The 14,505-nt window shown below is 37.8% G+C and overlaps 1 protein-coding gene and 1 long non-coding RNA gene across 8 annotated transcripts in view; one reads left to right on the forward strand and one right to left on the reverse strand.

The window, feature by feature from the left end:
* LOC112970157 overlaps nt 1-14,505 on the reverse strand; it is a 75,661-nt gene that overhangs the window by 16,180 nt on the left and 44,976 nt on the right. For 5 of the 6 annotated variants that reach the window (XR_003254912.1, XR_003254908.1, XR_003254909.1 and 2 more), the window contains 5 exons: nt 14,044-14,087; nt 7,984-8,061; nt 6,807-6,870; nt 6,193-6,282; nt 4,314-4,568 (listed from right to left, as the gene is read on the reverse strand). This is a non-coding gene — a long non-coding RNA (uncharacterized LOC112970157). Of the gene's footprint in view, nt 1-4,313; nt 4,569-6,192; nt 6,283-6,806; nt 6,871-7,983; nt 8,062-14,043; nt 14,088-14,505 lie in introns of those variants that run through there. The other variant, XR_003254910.1, reaches the window with a different exon arrangement.
* NUDT12 (nudix hydrolase 12) lies at nt 1,737-14,500 on the forward strand. Of its 2 annotated transcripts, none has more exons than XM_026074241.1 (7): nt 1,737-1,790; nt 2,853-3,066; nt 5,838-6,433; nt 7,686-7,853; nt 9,700-9,813; nt 11,691-11,890; nt 13,203-14,500. In XM_026074241.1, exons 2-7 carry the CDS (start codon nt 2,861-2,863, stop codon nt 13,311-13,313), a joined length of 1,395 nt encoding a protein of 464 aa, XP_025930026.1. In that variant the 5' UTR covers nt 1,737-1,790; nt 2,853-2,860; the 3' UTR covers nt 13,314-14,500. The 2 variants fall into 2 exon arrangements, with proteins under 2 accessions (XP_025930026.1, XP_025930025.1); XM_026074240.1 differs by having other exon boundaries at nt 1,773-1,790; nt 2,276-3,066.

The raw sequence follows: 14,505 nt of genomic DNA on the forward strand, positions 1-14,505 counted from the left end.
CCCAGACCAGGATGTAAGGCTGAATTGTCATAATTTCACAGGTGGCAGATATAAGACATTACCAAAAAAAGATAAGAAATAGATTTGTGGCTTTAAATGTCGATTACACTGAGGAAATTATTTCCTTCTTCAGCCATTAATCCTCACAGGAAGAAAGAATGATTGAATAACTACATCTGCTTGGGCATTGGCTATTGAAGTATTGGTGACAGCCCTCCACCAGATGGAAACTATTATTTAGAGATACATGACCCAAATCATATACAGTATGGCTAGATAGTTTCCAGCTGAGAAAAAAAAATTAAAGTCATATCTCTCACACTTTTTATTTGTCCCTATCTGGAAGAATACTCTTAACAAGTCTCTGTGCACATTCACTGCTTTGCACCAGATTTTTTTCCGTAGGGAGTTTTATCCCATGTGGTTGAGCCTCTGCTGAGGATGCTTTAATAAAAATACATAACTTAAGAACACATACAGAACAGACTTTAAAGCTTGCTTATCAAGTACTTATAAATGCCACGTGATAGATTCATATATTCCAGTGTTATATGTTCAGCAAACCATTTACTATAATGTTTGACAATTAACAGTGACTATTTTAAAAAATGCTGCAAAAATTAATAACCTAAATTTTAGAACTCCATAATTTAAGGTTATGCTTTTCTATCAAGCACTTCACAAGACAGACTAAGCAGTTGAGCCAGCACTGGGACTGACAGGACCCAGTCACAGTTTCTCTCTTCCTTTCCACTCAATACTGCAAATATGTGGTATTTTATTACAGATTTGAAAGTAGTTTATACAAGAATTGTCTGGTTCTTATGATTTTAAAGATATCTGATGTTGAAGAAATCTGATGATTCCACAAAACTCAAAAATCCAAAGGCAAATAAAATAATCCCAAGTATTGTTACGTTTTTTCAAGCAATAAGATTTTAAAAAAATTGTGCAATTGTATTTTTATTCTCTAGAACTTCAAGACTGGCATCAGGACTTTAGAACATCTGGTTCTAGACTAAGGTTTAGAATTTTTTAATAAATCAAGCACAAAGCATGGTAAGTGCTCACCAGAGACAAACTGGAACAGTCCCATGCTCGTTTCTCTAGGACTAGTATGTCCTTGATTTCCCTCGGTTAGGCTAGCAGTACCACTTCTGTCACAGCTATCATCYGGCTTTCTTTATAACCACTCTAATTTCCCTGCTAGCTGTTCTCCCCTGCCGTGACATCTGATTTGTTCCAGTTTTAGCCAGCTTCCTTTACATCTACTTTTCTTACAGGAAAGTACTTGCATGCTCTATTGTCACCTGGTTTGGCTTCCCCTAGTCAGGTGAAGCGGGGGGGGGGCTTTTGACTGCTTTTTCTAACTATAAAATTTGCTGCCTGGAAGACAAAAGGCCTCTTTGTTCTTCAGTCTGTCCAGCAAGTTGACCTACTTGACAACACGACTCAAGTGATCACTTGTAATGCCTGTGACTGGATTTCCACCCGCAGCGGCGGCGGCAGCGGCTCGGCCTCCCTGCCCGGCCCGGCCCGGCGGGGTCTCTCGCCGGCCGCAGGCCTCGTCCCCGCCGAGCCGGCGGCCAGGTAGCGAGGGCCGGGCCGAGCTGCGCGGCGGCCCCGGGCGCCATTTCCCGCCGGGCGCCCCTTCCTGCCACCGCTGCCGCCACGGCCCGCGAGGGGGCGGGCAAGCCGCGGCCGCGAGGGGGGGAAGGGCGGCGCGGCCCGACGGAAGTGCGTGCGGAGTCAGGGCGCCGCGCCGCCTGCTGCGCCCGATCTCCCTCACGGTAACAGGGAGCCCGCCGGGTGCCCCCGCCGGTCCCCCCGCCGGGTGCGGGCTGCCCCCCGCCCGCGGCTCACGCCCGTGCGCCCCCGGACCGGGCCCACCGCCCCCTCGCGCCCTGGGCCCTGACTGTTGCACCGCCACGGCTTGCCCGCCCCCGCCTGCCGCGCCGCTGCGGGCCCCCGCGGCCGCCCAAGGGGAGCGGAGGGGAGGCGGGCTGGGAGCGGGCGGCCGCGGGGGGACTCGGGCCGGAGGCGGGAGCGGAGCGGGGTGGGGGCCGCCCCTCCCCCCGCGCCTGCGCCGGCCTCCCCCGCGGGCGGCTCTGGGCGGGCGGCCCGGGTAACGGCCGCGCGGACCCTTACAGGCTCCTGCCCCGTGGCGGCTGCAATATAGAAAACTGATCTCCCCCGCTCCCCCCCCAAAGTGTTCATATAGCGGAGAACGCATCACTGCTGAAAAAGGATTTTTTTTTTTTTTAACGGAAACTAGGTTTTAAGCAGCAGGTTCTGTTGCTCTGCCCCTGGTACAGAGACTCGTGTCAGTCCTTGACGTGCTACAGGGATGTGCGCGCTGTAACGCGCATTTCAGCTGCCAGGACGTGGCAGTGGGAGAAGGACGCCGCTCACCGTAGGCGGCTTTTGTTAAAAACATTTAAGGAAATACACTGTAATGCAGATTTTTCACTGTTAAAATACTCGTTTTGTAGCGTGGGATTTTCTGTTGTTCAGAGGTTTTGTCTTGATTGTTTGTTTAATCTGAAATCCAAACATGCTTTTCACTTTGAACAAGCTTCATTTTCATTGTAAAATCTTTCTCTCCTTAAGTCATCTTTAAAATTGATTTTAATGATTGGAGTAAAATTTTAACCCATATTTGGAGATGTGTGGAACTGTATTTGGTTGGGAGTAAAAATTTCATGCTAATTACAAGAATTTGACTGTTGTATCCATAGTTTTGGTGGCAGTGTTGGATTAGCTGCATAGCATTAAGCTTAATTTACTTTTTAAAATCCTTTTGCCAATGGTAAATTTGTTCTCAGATATTTCTGTTTTCTTTTTTAACTTAGTTGAGACAATGGCAGACTTTGAAAAGACCCTCAAGCAGGACATGATTTCTGAGCTGCATAATTTTGCTGCTGTGGGAGATACAGTCAGATTGAAAACATTGCTCAGTCATTCTCCATCGCTTCTCAATGCAACTGCAGAGAATGGCTGGACTGCCTTGATGTATGGTGCCAGAAATGGACATTTTGAGGTTGTGCAAATTCTTCTTGAAGAAGGGTAAGCTGTTTAGTGGATCCCGTTGAAGAACTCTGACCTGAATCCCTTTCTGCCTATTTAATCTTTATATCAGAAAAGTAAATTTACCCAATAAATAGAGGAAGAATTTCCAGGTTTAAAATTCAGAAAATTTTACTCTGATGGTTCATAACTAGATTTTGTAATTTTATCATGCTTTCCATGTTTGCTACTTAAAAGATATGAGCCTCTCTAAAATTACTGCTGTGATTTGCAAGGATATATTGTCACTCTTCTCAGAAACCAACAGAACAGGAAAAATTTCATATCCTGTTCCAACCATTGTAGTGAGTTTAAAGTTGATATATTTGATTGTTCCACTTAGTCTTTTTCTCTGAGCTTTAATTGTATCTATGTTATAGTGCAGACAATAACATGAAAATGAAAATATATTTGCTGACTTACTGGCCATTGAAGTAAGACATGACTGACATCCCTTTAATTGAGTAGTACTAAAGTTACTGGTTGCTGAATTTCATTTCTCTTATTTTTTGGACAATTCCCTTCTTCATTCCTCCCTGAACTGTTATGTTTTTTAATTCTGTCAGTATCACACCAAGCATTTTCATAGCTTGCCAGAGTTATATTATCATACTTGTTGTCTGTCTTGAAGTCAGCAGCTATAGTCCTAGTTTTTCAAAATCCCGAAGAAAAGCAAATGATACCTCAAAGCTCTGCTTGAGACCCCAAAGAAGATTCTTCTAAATCCTGAACAAAGTGAGGATCCAAATGTTTCAAGTGGAAAACATTTCAAAATGAAGCATGAGTCAGGTGTTCTGGTTCAGCTGAGCTCTACATTAATCAAGACCAATCTGTTCCTTTCTGCACCCCTAATTACAGAACCAAGCAAGATTAGTTCAGTATGTAACTGAGTATGAGTAAGCTCAAGTATGGCATTCCACAGGCTCTAGGGGTCATCCCACCCTTTTTCTTCTCCTAGCAAAATGATATACCCTCTACTGGGGCTCAGCATGGAGTGTCAGATGAACTGCTATTTTGGCCTGTAATCAGCACATTCTAGCAAGCAGAAAAATACCTACATGCCAGATTTTTTGGACTGAAATCTTGTGTTCACTGAAGAACCTTTCTCCTTGAGATTTTGGGGATTTTACCACTTTGCTTATTGTAAAAAAGAATTAATCTCCTTTTCTAAACGTCCTTTTCAGGACAGTTTTTATAGGCAATTTGAATACAGTTGCTGATGTGATTCTATGGCCTGTTTAGTCTAATTTTAGTCATACTTAATCATAATCATTTGGATTAATACATTGCTGGATGTATAAATGGGAATGTCAATAGAACTATGAAGGTGATGTTATATAACATTCCAGAGACTAATCCTGGATATCAATATTTTTATTCATCCATGTTTGAGAAAAGCTACAGGAAATGTTTGAAGACTGGAAAAAAGATCTTAGTGATCTAAATAATYGAAACCACTGTGGAGGACACTGAACAGCAATTTGATCGCAGCCTGCGCATACCTGAGTAGGCAGAAAGTAGAAGAAAAATCACAACAAAATTCAGTGACTGAAAGATAGGAAGTTAAACAGGAAATAAGGCAAGATTTTACAGTTAGGATAATTAATCTGAAAAGATAATTGGGCAACAATAGTTCCTTTAGCACCACAAACTTTTAAATTAAAACTTGAATGCTTTTGTAAAGTATACTCAAATTCTGTCAAAAACTATTGAGTTTAATATAAAATCTGAAGTCAAAACAGTCTTGCCTATATTAGTTACCTGTGTATCAACAACATGAACGTATTGGCCTCTTATGGTTTTAAAAACAGTGGGCTACTGAGGCTATTTTCTTTGTGCTGTGGCTTTTTTTCTGAGGTTTGGTAATTTTTATCCAAAAATTTTGATTTAATACAGCATTTTGGCATCTTGGCTTCCCGTGTTTTTAGCAAACTGGAACATTCACAGGGCATAAATTGATTTCTACATGGTAGGCTCAAACCTTTGCTCTCCTTAGGCTAGCAAATCAAAGGCTCAAGAAATTTAGGGATATTTTGACAGTAGACAATAACACCCAAAATTAGGATATCACTTCCAGAAAGTGGCATCACAAAATTAAACAGCTATGCTCTGTATTTGTTTAAAAAGTTACTGCCAAATTTTTGATTTTGCAGGTGTTTTGGTAATTGAGAGTGATCCCTATAGGGACCAGCTCGTGCCCCACAATTCTCAGAGTGCAACTTCTCCCACTAAGCACAGGCCATATCCTTAATTCTTATTTAACAGAAAATCTTGTCTTGTAAGTCTTTTGATACCACTTTGGGTACCTTCTAGAAAGTAATGCTTGTTAAACTGCTTTTTTTTTTTGTATCTTTTTTGTATCTTCTGGTTATTCAGGGGAGACTTGTACCTGGTTTTCACAGTTCCACTTGCTTATAAAGGATCTTGAGGGTTTTCTTTTTTTGTTTGTTTGTTTTTTGCATCACACAATGTCTGGGTTTTTTATTAATTCATTGCTGTTGTAGTAGAGCATGAATGTTGGTAAGTGATAGTTAATTCGGAGTGCAGTCTAAATACGAGATCCAGCATTAGCAAAAGGAAGTGAAGTATGACTGCTTTTTATTACTATAATGCTAAATAGTTAGCCTAAAAGGTGCCCCAATATAGACTGAATTTCTAAAAGATCCTGCACCTTAATAGTATCAGTATTGTGCCATAAGTAAAAATAATACAGCATTGGGACTCTTAAACAAAGTTACTCTGGTAACCACTGCTCTGTTCTGTTTCTGTAGGTGTGACAGGTCCATCGTTAATAAATCAAGGCAGACTGCTCTGGACATTGCTAAATTTTGGGGGTACAAGCACATAGCTAATTTGTTGGCTAATGTGAAGGGTGGGGAGAGACCTGTTTTTCTGCCAAATGAAGTGAAAGAGTATGAAAATTACTTTGGCATGACACTTCTGGACAGAAGGAGCGACAAAAGAACAGATTTTAACTGGCTAAGCAAAAAACAAATACATCCAACTACAGTATACATCCTTTTCTCCAATCTAAGTCCTTTAGTTACTTTGGGTGGAGGAATAGAGAGTTCCCAGCAACCAGAAGTCAAGCTTTGTAGGCTGTACCACAAGGATGTAAAGCAGTACCTGAACCAGACTGAAGAAGTCACCTTGATTTTTCTTGGAGTTGAACTTCAGTTCCACATGAACCTGCCAGCTGCTCACAATGGAAGAGTTCTGAAAGAAGACGAAGAGGATGGGTTAATTGCTTGGTTTGCTCTTAGCATAGATCCCACTTCTGCTCAGAAATTTAAACAGACTCATGAAGACTGTTATTTTCTTCATCCACCAGTGCCTGCACTACTGCAGTTGCCTGAAAAAGAAGCTGGTAAGGTGTATAAAATGCAATTTCAATCAGATGTCTCATCAGAAAGCTATGCTTTGAGATTTGCTGGTGCGTAGTGCAAAGACAACTACTGCAGCAGAATTTTGCATTTTCAGTGGCATTAGAAAAACTTTAGTTTAAATTTAAATGTTTATCAGTGATTTTGTGAAGACATGCAGTTGCAAAGTACTAACATCTGCAATCACAAGTAACAAATTATAAAATACATTCATCATCATGGTTTTACAAATTATACTATTTTAATATTAATGCATATGCATGTGTTCTAAAGCGACAAAAAAAAAATCCTCTGATTACTGAGTTTCAATACAGGAAATGAAGATAAGTCCTTAATAAGAATTTGTTGGATACTTACCTGAAAAGAAAAAAGTGTGAGCAATAGTAGCACCCAAAGCATTGCAACCCTGTTGCTTGGTGCTCTGCCAACAGAAAGGAGACAAAACCAGCCCTTAAGTATTACAATGTAGTGCAAGTATGGACACTAATGATATCTTGGCAATAACACACAGGAGTTTTGTATTGATTTCTGATTTGCTTGAAGGTTTTATAGAAACTTTAAGGAGAAATGAAATTTTGGGTTTCCCCACCTATCCTAACTGGCAGTTGCATGGTCTTTCCTGTAATTTAATGGCTCTATAAGACAAGTACTCTAGTACAGTATTAGATTTGTATATTGAAAATTAATTGTAAATACTGCAAAGTCAGGATTGCAAAAGTGAATGAATTCCAGTATACACACATTGCAGCAATTGCTGTTGCAACAATTTTGCTCTTACAGAAGGATAARCAGCAAGAGAGTGACTTCCACCTCAAGTTTAAATGGAACAATGCGTTATTATGTCAAGATAGACGTAGTAGCTCTGAAATAATCATTCTAGCCACTAGAAGCAGTGTGATATACCCAGTGTGATCTATCCAGATGAAGTAATGGTAATGAGAAACAGGGTATGTAGGTCTGGAAATCCCATGAATTTTTTTCTGAGCAAATGAATTGGGCTGTGTCCATGTAGTACTTCATTATATTGCATGTGCTCGCCTACTAAAAAAAAAAAAAAAAAAAAAACCATCCAAATAACCCACATTGCTCAACTTCTCTTATAGTAGATGACAGTTTAAGCCATGGCCTTGCTTTTTTTTTTTATGTTGAATTTTAATATGTGCTTTATTCTATAATATTAAAAGCTTAAATAAATTAGTATTTGATTTTAGGTATATTCAATATATTCTTTTACAGGAGTAGTAGCCCAGGCTAGATCTGTTCTAGCATGGCACAGCCGCTACCAATTCTGCCCAACATGTGGGAGTGCAACCAAGATTGAAGAAGGGGGTTACAAGAAAACTTGCTTGAAAGAAGATTGTCCCAGTCTCCATGGTGTTCACAACACCTCATATCCAAGAGTTGGTGAGGATATTGTAAGATAAACTTGGTGAAAAGTATCTTATTTGTAACCACTTCCTTACTGTTATATACATTTAACTCAATTTCTTTTTAGTTATTTCAGCTATTTGCTTCTCTCCTAGGTCTTACATACTTGTCTCTCCACAGAGTGTGTGTGTCTCAGTGCTATTTAGGATGACGTAGTTCAGGCTTCTCTCTCTTTTGGCATAGCCTGTGGCAAAAAATATTGTGACAATATCAGTCTTTATTGCAATGCAATAACGCTGCTTAGATGTGGTTATATAAATATAAATATCTCATAAATGAGATATTCACAATACAAAGGGTCATATTTTATTCTTTTTTCTTCATATTGTTGTCTCACCTACTGCAAGCCTTCTGGGCTTGAAATAGCCTTTTTGGCACTGTATCAAATTTCTGATACAATGGTCATTTTCCTGAAGTGCTGCTTTGACTGCATTAACCACCTCCACTGGCTGTCACTTTTGTCAGTCACTAACTACATGGCTTAATTCTATCCAGAATACATGCTTGTATATGTTCTTCTATAGCTCCTTTCGTTAATGTGTTGCCAAAGAGGTTATTACAATTTCTGTGCTATTAGTGGGGAAACAAGGAAGGAAAAAACTTACCTGCCTGCATCATTTGGTGACCATCTGCTCACCTTTCCTTCCCCTATCCTGGCCTCTCTTTTCTTCTGCAGTTGTAACTCTGGGTGTTGTATGTGTTTATTTCTGGACTTTGCTTTGTGTTATGTCTTGTCAATGCACCTTTTTATTAATCAAAAAAAATTGTGCCATTTTCTTCTCTCTCATGGACTATAGTGAAGCTTGGTAAAATGACTAGTAGCTATTTCTTTACAGTCTCTAGCATAACAAAGTTAGAAAAGGAATGGGTTTATATAGGAAAGACTGCTGAACCAGTAATTTTTACTGATCCTCTTAAAGAAAAGTATACAGGCAGCAACACCTGAAGTTGTACACTGTGCATGTGGCAGACACCTTTGAATAGGGCACTAATCTTTGAAAGTGTTGCTTATATTGATTGCTGAGTCAAACCTTCTTAGAGAGAGAACCTGACCTTTTGGGCAAAAAAAGAAGACAGACGATAGCAAGAGAAAAAATGTATAAAGGCAGAGGTTGAAAAAAATTAAACACAAAACACTGGAATACTTAATCATCTGATGAAAATAAAAAGGGAAGAGGAGGGTGGATGAACATTATGCAGAGATGAATAGCAAAAACCATGATACCAATAGAAGAAAATATTAAGGGAGTAAGAAAAAGAAATATAAAAAGGCCAGAAATGAAAAAGCAGATAGAAATGCAACATCAAATGAGAGATTGAATGGAAATAGTCAAAAAAGGCAAAAGTGGAAAGTTTAGTCAGTATTTACATTTTAACAAGAGTGTCTAGCTTTTCAATGTGCATTTCAGTCAAAAGTACATCCTATGGCTGCATATGCATGGAAGAGGTCATAGTAAATTGTGCTTGCTGCTGAAATTGTTGCTCTCTGCTGGATGTATAACTAGGTTAGTATTGTTGGTACTCTCATCAGGTTGTATGCTTCAGTTGCAGGTAATTTATGCCCTGAATTTCAAGCCTTGGCTAGTAAAGTGCTTCTACTAAGCATGTATGTTGCAAAAATAAATGAATAGGTATCTTGCAGGAAAAAAACAACGGCTAAATAAAATAACAGCTTGCATTGGGGCACCTATACAATTTTGATTTCAAGCACTTAAAGGTATCTTATTTGTGTCTACACACATTAATATTGAATTGGCTGAAGTTTATTGCTGTTTTTAAGTCCCCAAAAAGCTGAAATATATTTCTTTCATGTGCCTTACAGATCCTGTTGTGATAATGCAAGTCATCCATCCAGATGGGAACCACTGCCTTTTAGGTAGGCAGAAAAGATTCCCTCCTGGAATGTTTACCTGTCTTGCTGGATTTGTAGAACCTGGTGAGTAATTTCATTTTGCTTTATCAAAGGATTTTTCTTGCATGCAAGTATTGTACACTGAAAATAATTTAGAAATTTGTTCTATGTTTTGTCAAATGGATGTTTTGGCTTCCTGTTAGATAAGTTATTATAATAAATATACCTGTACTAACCTCCGCAGCACTTTATTTTTAAAAAAGCACAAGTCAACTTGAATATATATAATTTTAAAATAGTTTTTGTATGCGCTCTCAAATCATATAATTAAATTGAAAAACTATATAAAAACATAAGTAAGAACCTTTCTTTAATGATATTTAGCAAGGGGTTTTAGTATAGAAAAAAATAAGAGTTAAACTGAATGATTCATACTTAAGCATGTGCTGAAGTGTTTAAAGCATGACCTATTATATGGAAGAGCAGCAGAAATATTACCATTTCAGAAAAAGAAGTAAAGGGACATTTTCCTAGCTGTGTTCAGCAATAATAGTTTCAATTAGTTAAAATTATTAGTAGGTGCAGAATGCTTTGTAAAACATTCTTGTATCTTTAAATACATCTTACTCACCAGCTAGAGTATAAGGTGTTACTATATTCTGTAATCGTGTAAAATGAATTATGGTGCCTGCATGAATAAGCTGATTCAGATATCATTTGGAAGAACTCAGGAGGTTTATTTCTTCWCTCCTTTCTTTCACCCCCTCCCTGCAACTTACTACTCTCTGATACTCAATTCAATTACATAATACTGAAATTTAAGAGTAACTTATCTTCTGATCAGCTGATCCTAGCTGAGCTAAGACTCAGCTAAGTTGAGCAAACTCTTAGGAGTTCTCTTGTTAGCTAAAATACTCTTTGGTTTATCAATTAATTAAAAAACCTGAAGAAAATATCCACAAATATTGACATTTATGCAGAAGTTAGTTTTCTAATTGGATGAAAAGAGTTTGCTATATTAGTGGCTAGTTCTTTCATGGGACAAAATGAAATACATGGAAACGTCACTGTATGTTGTAATCTGTATAAAAGCTTTTGGTTCTTGCAGATCCTGTTTGAACTGCTTAAAAGAATTTTTAAAATATCTTCAAATAAAGCACTGTACTGATGTGTGGATTGTTTACTTTAATGAACCCTGCATTAATCAGTGGTTACAACAGAGTACACGCATAGATACGTAAGCCTATGACCATCATCACTGCACATATACATCTATACAGATGTCCATGCAAATGGACATAAAGCTTTCCATTGAAGTTTTAAGTTTGGAAAATTGTGTGCATGTGTTGAGACAATAAAGAATGAGTCTGTGTGATGGTGTGCTCCTTCCCCCCCTCTCACTCCCCCAACCTGACCTCTCCGTAAGTCTGGCACAGTGCAGAAATGTGTGCAAGTCTGCTGTAGTATCTGTTTTCTTACTGTTGTCATTTTAAATACTTGATTTTCAAGTTGTATTACATGCCATTATAGGCATACTGAAAATCTAAAACTTAACAGAATGCTATTTTATAAATGAACAGATTGGTATTTCAAAATTCATTTAAAGAACAGTGCATTCCCTACCCAATTTTTATAGTTTTAGGTGGAATAATAATAGCTTGCACATACAGTAAACTATCAATTCAGGAAATTAACATTATGGTGGAGAAGTTATAGTACTTTATTTTCAAAGTTCCATTTTAAAAATACTGCTCTGGTGGCTACTTTGACTTTAGTAGTCTTCTGTAGCCCATGCTTAAGGTCTGTGCCCTGATCTGTGAACTAGATTTCAGGGCAGTTCCTGAGATCAGTTCAGGCAGTTCAAGACAGTTTCAAATCTTTTGAGTCAGTTCAAAGTACAGGATGTAATCCTTGCTTGGAGTATTTTCATCAGCCTCTTGTTCTTTGCCCTTTTTGATTAGGCGAAACAATAGAAGATGCTGTTCGAAGAGAAGTAGAAGAGGAGGCTGGAGTCAAAGTTGGCCATGTTCAGTATGTCTGTTGTCAGCCATGGCCAATGCCCTCCTCCCTAATGATTGGTTGCTTAGCTGTTGCGGTGTCTACAGAAATTAAAGTTGACAAGAAAGAAATAGAGGATGCCCGCTGGTTCACTAGAGAACAGGTTAAGTTCAATTTAATTTCCTTCTTCTATTGATTGGTCTGTGACTGTATCAGTTCTGGCATACAATAGATATTCACTTTTTTCAGCAAGTTGAATAAGCATGTATATTCTTCATTTTATCATACTGTAATTGCATTATATTGCAATTGCAAATTGCAACCAGAGAAAGGCGGATATTCGTAAGGGAGCATGGTAACTACTAGGTCAGTTTCAAGCCCATTTCATGACATTTTTACCATGTTAGCTGTTCACTGTTTCCTTTCAGGAGGTCTGTAAGTTACAATTATTTTAGCCCACTTAACTTCACAAGCCTGTTCTTTGTTTGCATTTAGGTGAAAGAAATATTTAATGGCATTCATCATTTGAGTTCTCCAAACAAGCATGCTATCAGATTTCTTGGGGTGGGGCAGGGGAGGTTTAGGTTAAAACTCTGGGAATTCAGTTGTTTTAACATCTTTTTTCCATGCAGTAGTCGTTTAATGCTCTAGTAATTAAATACGGTTCATGGTGCGTTAATATGGAATTCTAAACTTAGCTTTTTTGAATATTTAAAATATAGTCAAACAAAAGAGGGGGAAAAAAAGACTGGCATAGAAAGCAGTATAAGTTTACAAGAGGAAAAAGGAAAGATTGCTTACACAACATAATCTATGCAGGTTGTCGTCACAAGCTACTGAGGAGCTAAACTTCTTAACACTATACTTCTGCCTAGCTGTTGCAAGTGTTGTGACTCAATAAGTCATCTTGAAGGCAAAATTAGTCACCTACAATCTCAGTGTATTCCTGAGAACACTTACTATTTTAAATGAGTATCAGTTCTGAATGCAGCTAGTCATCAGCAGATTGGTATAGAGATGGGAATAAATGTGCTTCAAAAATACACTTATCTAAAAGCGTACTCCCATGTTGCTTGCTACTGCTTCAGGAAACCAGCAAACATAATTCCTCCAAGACCAAAAAGTTGCATGTAAAAAATAATGTAAAAAGCAGTGTAGAGCACCATCTGGTGGTCCTTACCATAATAAAGGCTTTACAAAATCCTTAAATATTATATAGACAGTCAGTGTCGAAAGTTGTACTAGAAAGAAAGTATGCTTTGAGGCACATTTAAACTCAGATGTCAGCATTTATAACATCCCTTCTGTATGTTTTTTTGCATCTCTCTTGGAGAACCTGGTAGTAGCTCTGTCATAGTTACAATAACAGTAGACTGGTTATCATAGTATGATAATTCCTGTATTCATAAAATCTTAGATTCTGTATGATTTATAATACTAACTTCTAAAGAAAAAAAAATCTGTATTTATTGCAGGTCGTGGACGTTATCATTAAAGGAAATCAGCGTTCTTTCTTTGTGCCGCCAAGTCGAGCTATTGCACACCAGTTGATAAAACACTGGATTGGAATGAATGCTAATCTTTAAATCAAATAATTGATTTCTTTAAGTTAAATTATTTCTTCTAGTGAATGCTAATGTTAGAAATAAATTAGAAAGATCTGTTTATCTAGTAAACATATGACCACATATATTTTTGAGCCTGCCTTTTGGCTCCAGAGCTAAACAATGCAAATTTGGGGGGGGAGGGGTGTTCGGACCTAAGTTATAACTGGATAATAAGCCAGTTACTATCCCAAGCAAGCAAGCAACAAACGGACAACATTGATATCCTATTGTGCACAGGCTGCTTTTTGATTTTAGGGTCAAATTATTATGCATTTCATTATCATGCTCTTTATTTCACTTAGCTATTCTGAACTTAATGTTTGATTTGGGCCTGATGTCTCAAACAGCCCCCACTTGAAAGAGGGTTTTTTTTATTATTATTAAATTTAATTTTTTTTAATTCTCCCTGGCACAGGTAACACCAAACAGCATTTAATGCTGAAAGTCCTATCAGCGGTGGTTATTTTTAAACAAATAGCAAAGTTAAATGCTGAACAGGTAGTACTTTTTATCTGTTCCATGAATAACATTGTAAGGAGAGGATTTCCTCCACCAGTCTGACTTGGCCTCCACTTACCCAATTATATGTTGTCCTGAATTATTTTAAAGGCTTAACACAGTGTTTTGCTTATAAAAAAGGGTATTGGAGAATCATTCCGAAAAGCCTAGATACTGACTATTTATATAAAATGATAATGTACTTACTTACCTTAGGCAATGAGTTATTTCATTCTCTGATCATTAGAAATGGAACTGTAGAGTAGTAAAGAAGAAAAGTAGATTCTTTAAACAGCACATAAAATAATATCTCAAAATATGTACAAAGTTATTTTATAAAAATTGAGATATTAAGATTGTTACTGTTATTAAGAATTTACAGTTGAAAGACAGAAATATATCAATCCCAACTGTGAGACAGAGAGCAACATAGTATTAAAAATATTTACTTATGTATATTTAATGCTGTATTTCAAATTTGTGCCTTAATTTATTGTCTTACTGAAAAGAATGGAAACTATATTTATTCAAAATAGATGGTTACAAAAGTGTACTGTTGTTATTATTACTGTCATGATAAGATTTAGTAGTCTGTGATTGTGCAGTCATTGCAGTGGTATAAAAAGAAATGCAAATGACTAGGAGGAAATACAATATTAGTCATAAAAATTAA

The sequence above is a fragment of the Apteryx rowi genome, unplaced genomic scaffold (assembly GCF_003343035.1).
Source record: "Apteryx rowi isolate R43461 unplaced genomic scaffold, aptRow1 scaffold_382, whole genome shotgun sequence".
Lineage (NCBI taxonomy): Eukaryota > Metazoa > Chordata > Aves > Apterygiformes > Apterygidae > Apteryx > Apteryx rowi.